We start from the raw sequence: 11,899 nt of genomic DNA on the forward strand, positions 1-11,899 counted from the left end.
GGCTCCCTTGTCACCTCCTGGGGTGGCTCTGGGGGGTCTCGGCTCCCTTGTCACCTCCTGGGGTGATCCTCAGGTGGCACAGCTTGCTGGGGTGGCCCTGAAGTGCCATGGCTCCCCTGTCACCACCTGGGGTGGCCCTGAAGTGCCATGGCTCCCTTGTCACCTCCTGGGGTGGCCCGAGGAGTTGTGGCGCCCTTGTCACCCCCTTGAGTGGCCCCAAGGCCGGGAAAGGGACAGCGAGGTGGCCCAAGGTGGCTCCCTGGGGTGGCCCTGAGGTGCTGCAGCTCCCAGACCAGCTCCCAGTGTGTCCCTGCAGTGTCCCCTGGCTGGGCTGGTGGCAGTGACACAGTGTCCATGCCCCCAGGGTGGTGGCAGTGGTGTGGTGTCCCTGGGGGTGGTGGCAGTGTCCCCAGGGCGGTGGCAGTGACCCCTGGGCGGTGGCAGTGACCCCGTGTCCCCAGGGGTGGTGGTAGTGACCCCAGGGTGGTGGCAGTGTCCCCTGGGGCGGTGGCAGTGTCCCCATGCCCCCAGGGCGGTGGCAGTGTCCCCTGGGGTGGTGGCAGTGACCCCAGATGGTGGCAGTGACCCCCAGGCGGTGGCAGTGACCCCGTTGGGATTGGGATTGGGATCGGGACTGGGATCGGGATTGGGATCAGGACCAGAACTGGGACCAGGATCAGGATCACGATTGGGATCAGGATCAGGGTCAGGATCAGGACTGAGAGCCTGATTGGGATTGGGGTCGGGATCGGGATCACAATTGGGATCAGTACCAAAACTGGGACCAGGATCAGGATCAGGATCGGGATTGAGAGCCTGATTGGGATTGGGGTCAGGATCAGGATCACGATTGGTGTTGAACCTGATTGGGATCGGGATCGGGATCGGGATCAGGTTTGGGATCGGGATCAGGATCGGGATTGGGATTGGGATCGGGATTGGGATCATCGGGATCGGGATGACATCGGGCAAATCCGCAATTGGGATCAGGATCAGGATTGAGAGCCTGATTGGGATTGGGGTCGGGATCGGGATTGGGATCAGGACCGGGATCTCCATGTATTGCCCTCCCAGCTCTGCTGCTGGGGATTCTCCGTTGCTCTCCTGGGATCTGTTTTGGGATTGGAATTGGGGTCGGTATCTCCACGCATTCCCATCCTGGCCCTGCCGCTGGGTTTCTCCGTTGCTATCCTGGGGCTGGGTTTGGGATCGGGATTGGGATCGGGATCTCCACATGTTCCCCTCCCCCTGCTGGGGACTCTCCGTTGCTGTCCCTGCACCGGCAGCGGGATCGGGAAATTCCTCTGGGATAAATCCCTTACACAAGAGGCTCCCGCCGTCAATGGCTCCGTTCAGGCCAGCTCCGGGCTCTCCTCAGTTTCCCGGATAATCCCCAGAGCTCGGAGCTGTGTTGGGAAGAGAGGAGGGAAAAGCGGGGAAGGCCTGACGTGACCCCTCACGGGGGAACCAGGGATCCCACAGGGGTTTGGGAACAAAATCCCACTTTATTCCCACATTTCCGTACCAACATTCCATATGTTGGCCTGGGCTCGGGAATTCCTGTTGGGATACGCCTGGGATGAGGGGGTGGCCAGGGCGGTTCTGCCACCCCAAATCCATCCGTTATCCCCAGATTTCTGGGAAAAGCTATTACAGGAAGTACCTCAAGGCCCTGCTGTCCAAGCGGGACCGGAAAGGGAGGTAAGAATAGAAATTCCCGTTCCCAGCAAATCCCATTCCCAACAAATCCCATTCCCCACGGTGGGGAATGTCACCCTGTCCCACCTCCCACAGCTCCCTCAAGATGGATGAGAGCCTCAGCTCCCGGATCCGCTCCTACCTGCTGTCCTACATCTACATTCCCGAGGAAGGCGAGCACCTGGAAAATTCCATGGAACCTGGGAACGGTTGGGGGTTGGGATTTATGGATAAGCCAGGCCATCCCCAAAATCCTGGGGTGCTCCAAGGCCTGTCCACCCTGGCCTGGCTTGGAGCCCAAATCCAGCTGTGCTTGGGGCAGGGATCCACAAATCCGTGGGAAAGGGGTCCTGGGAGTGATGGGAACCCCATGGAGGCCCCATAAATCCATGGTAGTGATGGGATTCTCATGGAGAACCCATAAATCCATGGAAAAGGGGTCCTGGGAGTGATGGGAATCCCAAGGAGGCCCCATAAATCCATGGAGTTATGGGAAACCCATGGAGGCCCCATAGATCCATGGAAAAGAGACCTGGGAATGATGGGAACCCCATGGAGGCCCCAAAAATCCATGGAAAAAAGACCTGGGAATGATGGGAACCCCATGGAGGCCCCATCTCCATGGAAACGGAGTCCTGGGAATGATGGAATCCTCATGGAAGCCCCATAAATCCACGGGAGGGAATTGTCCTGCACGGAGTGGGTGAAATCCTGGGAATGCAGAGCCATTCCCATCCATGAAAGGGGCAGGGAATATCCCAAGTTTCCATGGAAAAGCAGGATGGACCCATCCGTCCATTCCCGACTCTCCGTCCCAGCGGGAATTCCCTGCAGAAATCCCGTTCCAAAGGGCATTCCCTTTGCCGGATGCACCCTGGTCCTGTTCCGCCACCCCAAGTCCCCAATTTTCCCTCCAGGGTTCCGGATCCCGCTGAAGCTGGTGGCGTCTGTCACTGTGGCCGTCGTCGCCGTCTACCAGGTGACATTCCCGAAGGATCCTGGGGGTCACCCGGGAATGGCATTAAAATTCCTACCGGAATTCCACACTCACGTAAATCCCAAAGTCCTGTGGGATCCCAGCTGTAAATCCCGAAATCTTGTGGGATCCATGCCCTAAATCCCAGAATTCTGTGGGATCCCAGCCGTAAATCCCTAAATCCCGCAGGATCCCAGCCATACATCTCAAAATCCTGAGGGATCCATGCCATAAATCCTGCAGGATCTGGACGGTAAATTCCTAAATTCTGTGGGATCCGAGCCATAAATACCAAAATCCCAAAATACCAAAATAAATGCCAAAATCCCATGGGATTTGAGCCCTAAATCCTGCGAGATCCCAGCTGTAAATCCCAAAATCCCATGTGATTTGGGCTGTAAATCCCATGGGATCCCAGCTGTAAATCCTGAAATCCTATGGGGTCTGAGCAGTAAATCCGAAAATCCCACAGGATTTGAGCCGTAATGCCACAAGATCCAAGCCGTAAATCCCAAAATCCTGCAGGATCTGAGCCTTAAATCCCGAAATCCTGTGAGATCCAAGCATTAAATCCCACGGGATTTGAGCTGTAAATCCCTAAATCCCGTGGGATCTGAGCTGTAAATGCTGAAATCCTGTGGGGCCTGACCATAAATCCCAAAATCCCACGTGATCTGAGCTGTGAATCCAGAAATCCCGCGGGATGTGAGCCACAAATCCTGTGGGATCCGAGCCATAAATCCCAAAATCCCACAGGATCCGAGCCATAGATCCCAAAATCCCACAAGATCTGAGCTGTAAATTCCTAAATCCTGTGGGATCCGAGCTGTAAATTCTGAAATCCCACGGGATCCATGCCATAAATCCCTAAATACTGCGGGATCTGAGACATAAATCCCATGGGATCCAAGCCATAGGGCCTGAAATCCTGCAGGGTCCAACCATAAATCACGAAATCCCATGGGATTTGAGCCATAAATCCCTCAGGATCTGAGCCTTAAATCCCAAAATCTCATGGGTTCTGAGCCTTAGATCCCGCAGGATCAGAGCCATAAATCCTGAAATCCCTCGGGATCGGAGCCATAAATCCCAAAATCTCATGGGATCCCAGCCATAAATCCCGGAATCCCGCGCAACCCGATCCGGAGCTGAGGTGTCCCCGTGTCCCGCAGGTGGCCGTGCTGCTGCTGGTGGCCGTGGTGCCCCCGCTGCGCATCGTGCGGGCGGGGATGAGCAAGGACGTGGTGGTGCTGCTGGTGCAGTTCGGGCTGGTGCCCTCGCGGGGCGCGGCCGCGCCCGGGGACCTGGAGCAGGAGCTGCGCACGGCCCAGCACTTCCTGTGGGCGCTGGAAGGTGCAGCGACATCCCGATCCTAATCCCGACCCCGATCCTAATCCCAACCCCGATCACGGTCCCAGTCCCAATCCAGATCCCAACCCTGATCCCAGTCCCGATCCAGATCCTGATCCGGATCCCGATCCCAATCCTGATCTCAGTCCCAATCCAGATCCCAATCCCAATCCGGATCCCAATCCCAATCCTGATCTCAGTCCCAATCCAGATCCCAATCCCAGTCCCAATCCCAATCCCAATCCAAATTCCAATCCCAATCCAGATCCCAATCTGGATCCCAATCCCAATCCCGATCTCAGTCCAGCTCCTGATCCAATCTTGATCATGATCATGATCACGATCCCAGTCCCAATCCAGATCACAATCCCAGTCCCAATCCCAATCCCAATCCCAATCCTGATCTCAGTCCCAATCCCAATCCCAATCCCGATCCCAATCCCAATCCTGATCTCAGTCCCAATCCAGATCCCGATCTCGATCCCAGTCCCAGCCCAGATCCCAATCCGGATCCCGATCCCAATCCAAATCCCAATCCCGGTCCCAATCCCGATCCCGATTCCAATCCCGATCCCGATTCCAATCCCAATCCCGATCCCGATCTCAGCCAGATCAATGCTCCAGAGGGGATTCCAGAGGGATTTCCTGAGGATTCCCCGCTTGGAGGATGGGATGGGGTGGATTCCAGGGGGTGAATTCCAGGGGGATTTTGGGAGGATTCCTCACCTGGAGGATGAGATTGGGTGGATTCCAGAGGGATTTCCAGAAGATTCCTTCCCTAGAGGATGGGACTGGGAGGATTCCAGGGGCATTTCCAGAGGATTTCTGGCCCAGAGAGCAGGATGGGGCAGATTCCAGAAGGGTTTCCAGAAGATTCCCTGCCCAGAGGATAGGACAGGGGAGGATTCCAGAGGGATTGCGGGAGATTCCCCGCCTGGAGGATGGGATGGGGCAAATCCCAGGGGATTCTGGGAGGATTCCTCACCTGTAGGATGGGATGAAGTGGATTCCAGGGGGATTTCCAGAACATTCCCCAGCCAGAGGACGGGATTGGGTGGATTCCAGGGGGATTTCGGGAGGATTCCCCACCCAGAGGCTGGGACTGGGAGGATTCCAGAAGGATTTTGCGAGGATGGGATGTGGGGGATTCCAGGGGGATGTGGGGAAGATTCCTGGCCCAGGGGATGGGATGGGGCCGAATCCAGGGGGATTTTGGGAGTGGACGGCGGGGATTGGGCAGATTCCAGCGGGATTTCGGGAGCAGCTGGCAGGGATGGGGCTGTGCCAGGCTGGCGCGTGCCAAGGCGGGAAGGGACTCCGGGAAAAGCTGTTGGGAAGAGCCGGAGGGAAGAGCCGGAGGGAAGAGCTGGCAGATGCTGCAGGCTTGGAAATGTGCTGGGAGCGAACAGATGGGCCTGGATCCCTGGAGAGTGGAAATCCCTGGATGGGGGATGAGGGAAGAGCAGGGAAGGAGGAAGAAAAGGGATCGGGGAATTCCAGGGATCAGGGAATTTCAGGGATGAGAGAATTCCCAGGATAAAGGAATTTCAGGGATCAGGGAATTCCAGGGATAAAGAAAGAGCAGGGATACCCCGCTCCTTCCTTGGGATCCCACCAACTCCAGGGAGGATTTTTGGGTCTTTTCCTGGATCCCCAAACCTCTCTCATCCCATTTTTTCCCTCCTCTCTCTTTCCCGCAGATCCTCTTTCCCAAGACCCCCATCCCAGCTCGCTCCAGGGATTTTCCTGGATTTCCCTTCCCCTTTTCCCTCGCTCTGTCCTGTCCATCCCCCCATGGGAGCTGAAGGTGGGAGTGACAAAAGGGGAAACTGAGGCATAGTGCGAATCCCAATGTTTCTGCAATTCCTGGCAAAAATCTGCTCCCGGCATTATTCCCAGCCCCAAATCCAGGATTTTTTTCCCGTTTTTCCCTCAGTGTGCTACATCTGCTCGCTGGTGCTGTGCTGCCTGCTCACCTGCGCCATGCTGCTCAGGAGCCTGGCCATGCACAGGTGGGGCCGGCCCCGCTCCCGGCATTCCCGCTCCCAGGATTCCCACTCCCAATATTCCCATTCCCAATATCCCCATTCCTGATATTCCCATTCCCAGTATTTCTATTCCCGGTATCCCCAGTCCCATTCCTGATACCCCCATCCCCATTCCCGATATTCCCATCCCCATTCCCGATGTTCCCAGGCCCATTCCCGATGTCCCTGTCCCCTTTCCCAATGTTCCCACTCCCAATGTCTCCATCCCCATTCCTGGTGTTCCCATTCCCAATATTCCCAGCCCCATTCCTGATGTCCGTGGCCCCATTCCCAATGTCCCTGGCCCCATTCCCAATATTCCCATCCCCATTCCCAATATCCCCATTCCCAATGATCCTGGCTGCGTTCCCAATGTTTCCATCTCCATTCCTGATATTCCCATTCCCAATATTCCCAGCCCCATTCCCAACGTCCCCGCCCCCATTCCCGATGTCCCCGCCCCCATTGCCGATGTCCCTGCCCCCATTCCCAATGTTCCCATTCCCAATGTCCCCATCATCACTCCCAATGTTCCCAGGCCCATTCCCGATGTCCCTGTCCCCTTTCCCAATGTTCCCATTCACGATGTCCCTGTCCCCATTCCCAGTGTCCCCAACCCTCCCCATTCCCCATGTCCCCATCATCATTCCCCATGTTTCCAGCCCCATTCCCAATGTCCCTGCCCCCATTCCCGATGTTCCCATTCCTAGAGTCCCCAACCCCATTCCCAATATTCCCAGCCCCATTCCCAGTGTCCCCGCCCCCATTCCCGATGTCCCCGCCCCCATTCCCAGTGTCCCTGTCCCCATTCCCGGGCCGGGATCCATCGGGGCCGTTTTCCCTCCAGGTCCAACCTGCGGGCGCTGTACCAGGGCGCCGTGCTGGACGTGTTTTCCAAGGCCCACATCCTGAGGCCTTCCCGGGAATCCCTCGTCTGCTGGATGGCCTTCTCCAGCTTCCAGGCGGCCTTTGCCTGCCTGGGTAACGGGAGTTTGGGATCGCGGCGTGGAGATCCTGATTTTCCCAAGGATTATGCAGCAATTCCCCATTTTTGCCCCAATTTCAAGAGGGTTTTTAACCCCCTTTCCTTGAATGGAATCTGGCGGCTTTTGGGAACACCGGATGGTTGGGAATCAGGAAAAACTGGAAAAATAATGGGAATAATTGGGTTGGGAATTCAAAGAGGAAGAAGGAGTGAAATGATGTCTGGGTAACGGAATTTTGGGATCACGGCATGGAGATCCCAATTTTCTTAAGGATTAAGCAGCAATTCCCTGTTTTCACCGCTTTTCCAGGAGGATTTTACTCCCCCTTTCCTTAAACTGAATCTGGTGGGTTTTGGGAGCATCACATGGTTGGGAATTGGGGAAAACTGGAAAAATTGGAAAAATGGGAATAATGGAAAAAATTGGGTTGGGATTTCAAAGAGGATGAAGGGGTGTTATGACGCCTGGGTAATGGAATTTCAGGATCACCGATGGTTGGGAATTGGGAAAAACTGAAGAAAATAATTGGAATAATTAGGCTGGGAATTCAAAGAGGAAGAAGGGGTGGGATGATGCCTGGGTAGTGGAATTTCGGGATCATGGGATGGGGGATCCCAATTTTCTTTAGGATAAAGTGACAATTCCCTATTTTTGCCCCTTTTCCAAGAGGGTTTTTAGTCCCCTTTCCTCAAATGGAATCTGGCGGGTTTTGGGAACACCAGGTGGTTGGGAATCGGGAAAAACTGGAAAAAATAATTGGAACAATTAACTTGGAAATTCAAAGAAGAAGAAGGGGTGGAATGATGCCTGGGTAATGGAATTTTGGGATTACAGGGTGGGGATCCCAATTTTCTTAAGGATTAAGCAGCAATTCCCTGTTTTCACCCCATTTCTGGAAGGGTTTTAATCCCCTTTTCTTCCAATGGGCTCTGGCAAGCTTTGGGAACATTGGATGGTTGGGAATTGGGAAAAACTGGAAAAATAAGAAAAATGGCAAAAATTGTGTTGGGGATTCAAAGAGGAGGAAGGGGTGGGATGATGTCTGGGCTTGGCTTGATCCCAAATATTTGGGTGGGAAAAGCTGTGGAAGCCTCTGGTCCTCGGCGCATTCCAGGGGCTCCTCGCCCCATCCCAGCCTGGATCATCCTGGGAACAGGGAGGGGGACCCCAAAAAGGGGGAAAATCTTCACTCCACTGCCAGGAATTGTGGGGACAACCCCTTGGGAATGCAGACCTGGTTTTGGGGACTGGCAGGTTTTTTATGGGATTGTCCTCGAAGCCCAGTGCAGGGATTTGGGGAATGAGAGCCGTTTTTCCATCCCGGATTCCCTCTCCGTGTTCCCATTCCAGGTCTCCTGATCCAGCAGGTGATTTTCTTCCTCTGCTTCGTGGCCTTCACCTTCCTGGTGGTGATTCCGCTCCAGCTCGGCACCAGCTCCCCGCTCTTCGGGATCATCCGGAACATGTGGTGAGCTGGGAAGGGCTGGGAACCCCGAGGAATGGTCCAGGATGGGTTTGGGATGCTCCATTTGGGGTTCTCCCAACACCACTGGAAGCTTCTGCCCGTGGCAGTGTTTTGGGACATTCCCGATATTTTGGGACATTTCCTGTGTTTTGGGACATTCCCAGTGTCCATCCTGCTCTTCAGGATGATCCAGAACATGTGGTGAGCCCTCAGGAAGGGCTGGGAACCCCAAGGAATGGCCCTGAATGGGTTTGGGATGCTCCATGTGGGGTTTTTCCAACACTGCTGGCGGCTTCTGCTGCCTGGGGTGGTGCCTTGGGACATTCCTGGTGTTTTGGGACATTTCCAGTGTTTTGGGACACTCCTAGTGTCCATCCTGCTCTTCGGGATGATCTGGAACATGTGATGAGCTGGGAAGGGCTTGGAACCCCAAAGAATGGTCCTGGATGGGTTTGGGATGCTCCATGTGGGGTTTTCCCAACACCACTGGAAGCTTCTGCCCGTAGCAGTGTTTTGGGACATTCCCAGTGTTTTGGGACACTCCTAGTATTTTGGGACATTCCTGTTGATTTGGGCCATTCCCGATGTTTTGGGACATTCCCAGTGTCCATCCTGCTCTTCGGGATCATCCAGAACATGTGGTGAACCCTCAGGAAGGGCTGGGAACCCCGAGGAATGGTCCAGGATGGGTTTGGGATGCTCCATTTGGGGTTCTCCCAACACCACTGGAAGCTTCTGCCCGTGGCAGTGTTTTGGGACATTCCCGATATTTTGGGACATTTCCTGTGTTTTGGGACATTCCCAGTGTCCATCCTGCTCTTCAGGATCATCCAGACCATGTGGTGAGCCCTCAGAAAGGGCTGGAAACCCCAAGGAATTGTCCTGGATAGGTTTGGGATGCTCCATGTGGGGTTTTTCCAGCACCACTGGAGGTTCCTGCCTGGGGTTGTGTTTTTGGGACACTTTTGGGACATTCCCCATGTTTTGAGGCATTCCCAGTGTTCTGGGACATTCCCAGTGTCCATCCCGCCCTTCCAGGCCCTTCTGGCTGACCCTGGTGGTGGCCGTGCTCCTGCAGCATCTCCTGGCCCATTCCCAGTTCCTGGAGCAGCATTCCCTGCAGAAGGAGATCACCAACAGGTACAGGGACACCGTCATCGTCCTCCATTGTCCCCAGCTGTCCCTGGTTGTCCCCAGGGGGGTTGGCAGGAATTCCAGGCTCCCGCTGAGGTTTTCCCAGATGCTCTGGCCTGGATTTTGGTGGGGTGACCCCAGCGAGGGTGGCCCTGCTCCGCTGGCCCGGTTTCCAAGCCCAGATCCCTCAGGATTGGCCGGGTGGGGTCGGTCACCACTGGCAGTGTGTGACACTCAGGGATGGGGTCGCACCCGTGACCAAGGGGACAGAGGGACACAAGTGTCCTGTGCCACCCCCTGACAGGGCAGCGATGTCCTCCTGGTGTCCACCCCAAACTGGCAGGTGCTGTCCCTCACTCCCACGTGGTGTCACCACCAGAGACACAAGGGGTGGCACAGGGACCCAGGTGTCCTCCTGGCAGGTCAGTGAGGCTCTCCTGGAGTCCATCCCAGGCCACCAGCAGATGTCCCTCACTCCCATGTGGTGTCACCACGAGAAATTGGGGTGACAGAGGGACCTGAGTATCCTCCTGGTGTGGCAGCGAGGCTCTCCTGGAGCTGGTTTCCATCCTGGGCCACCAGCAGATATCCCTCACTCTGAGGTGGTGACACCACCCGATACCAGGGTGACAGAGGGACCCAATCTCCTGTGCCACCCCCTGGCAGGGCGCAGAGGCTCTCCTGGGGCCGGTGTCCATCCCAAACCCCTGGCAGCTGTTCCTCACTTGGGGATGGTGCCACCACCCGAGACCGGGGTGGCAGAGGGACCCAGGTGTCCTCCCGGCAGGTCAGCGAGGCTCTCCCAGAGCTGGTGGCCTCCATCCCAAAATCCCATCCCCTCATTGTGGCCGGTTCCTCGCTCTCCAAGGAGACGAGGAGCTCCTGATGGTTCTCCGGGAGCCTGGGGGGGCGTTGGCTTCTCCCAGCGGGATGGAGCCACCTGGGCCGGACGCAGACAGGGCCGGGAGGTTTGGGGTGGCCGGAGTTTCCCCCGGGAAGGGCCATCCCGGGGATCTGTGTGTCCCACAGGCGCGCGCTGTACATCGTCACCTTCCTGCTCTTCCCCACCAATGTCCTGGTGGGCGCCATGGCCGCGGTGTGGCGCGTGGTCATCTCCGGCCTCTACAACACTGTCCACCTCTGCCGGCTGGACATCAGCCTGCTGCACCGTGGCGTGGAGACCTTTGACCCAGGTGGGACAGCGAGAGGTCACCGTGCCACCAGCGGGGTCCTTGTCCCACCGCAGGGGGTTGGGATGGGGGCCCGGAGCTGCTGGGATTGAGGGTGGCCCCATATGTTGGGAGTGGGACACCTGGAGCAGATGGCTTCTCCTGATTCCTGCTTTTTATCCCAAAAAAATGAGTGGTGACCTTGGAGCTTCACCAATGGTCACCTCGTGTCCTGGGATAAAGAAGGAGGGACCTCCACACTTTTCCTGTGGGATTGAGGGTGGCTTGGAGATGGGATGATGGGAGCAGGTGGCTCCTCCTGATTCCTGCTTGGTCCTGCTCTTTGATCCCAAAAAATCGTGGATGACCTTTGGAGTCCCACCTTTGGACATCCATCCATCCATCCATCCCTCCATCCATCATCCATCCATCCATCCATCCATCCATCCATCCATCCATCCATCCATCCATCCATCCCTCATGTCTCGGGATAAAGGAGGGGGGACCTCAGGGGACCTTGGGCCTTCCTCTGTTTTTCCTGCTGGGATTGAGGGTGGCTTCAGAGCGCTGGGAATGGAGCACCTGGAGCAGGTGGTGCCAGCTGGGTCCTGCTATTTATCCCCCAAAACATGGGATGAGCTGTGGGGTTTCACCTCATCTCCTGGGATTAGGGAGAGGAGACCTCAGGGGACCTCAGGGGAGCTCAGGGGAGCTCAGGGGAGAGGGTGGTGGCCCCTGCTTTTTGTGGAGTGTGGAGACCAGAGCTGGATCCGTGCCTGGGATCCGGAGTGGGAATGGGGAATGCTGTCCCCAGTGAGGGCGTGGTGTCCCCGCAGGGTACCGCACCTACTGCCACTACCTGAGGGTGGAGGTCAGCCAGTGCCACCCGCTGCTGAAGGCCTTCTGCTTCCTGCTGCTCCAGCCTGGCCGGCCCGAGCCGCCCGCACCGCCCTGCGACACCCAGCTGGAGGAAGGTGGGACCAGGGGACACCGCGGGGAAGGGACAGGGTGGTGACCTGTGGATGGCACCTGTGGTTGGTGTGGGGACACCTCCATCCATCATCCATCCATCCATCCATCCATCCATCCATCCA

General features: G+C 56.5%; 1 protein-coding gene across 1 annotated transcript in view; it reads left to right on the forward strand.

Annotated features, from left to right (window-relative positions):
• Window positions 1-11,899, forward strand: part of STRA6 (stimulated by retinoic acid 6) — a 17,535-nt gene that overhangs the window by 4,404 nt on the left and 1,232 nt on the right. The window contains exons 5-15 of the mRNA XM_031064478.1: window positions 593-894; window positions 1,472-1,701; window positions 1,795-1,871; window positions 2,616-2,677; window positions 3,847-4,027; window positions 5,961-6,036; window positions 6,899-7,032; window positions 8,388-8,505; window positions 9,541-9,642; window positions 10,666-10,829; window positions 11,642-11,782. Of these exons, the coding sequence (XP_030920338.1) occupies window positions 593-894; window positions 1,472-1,701; window positions 1,795-1,871; window positions 2,616-2,677; window positions 3,847-4,027; window positions 5,961-6,036; window positions 6,899-7,032; window positions 8,388-8,505; window positions 9,541-9,642; window positions 10,666-10,829; window positions 11,642-11,782 (1,587 nt within the window). The remainder of the gene's footprint in view (window positions 1-592; window positions 895-1,471; window positions 1,702-1,794; window positions 1,872-2,615; window positions 2,678-3,846; window positions 4,028-5,960; window positions 6,037-6,898; window positions 7,033-8,387; window positions 8,506-9,540; window positions 9,643-10,665; window positions 10,830-11,641; window positions 11,783-11,899) is intronic.

The sequence above is a fragment of the Geospiza fortis genome, unplaced genomic scaffold, assembly GCF_000277835.1.
Source record: "Geospiza fortis unplaced genomic scaffold, GeoFor_1.0 scaffold628, whole genome shotgun sequence".
In the NCBI taxonomy this organism is placed as follows: Eukaryota; Metazoa; Chordata; class Aves; order Passeriformes; family Thraupidae; genus Geospiza; species Geospiza fortis.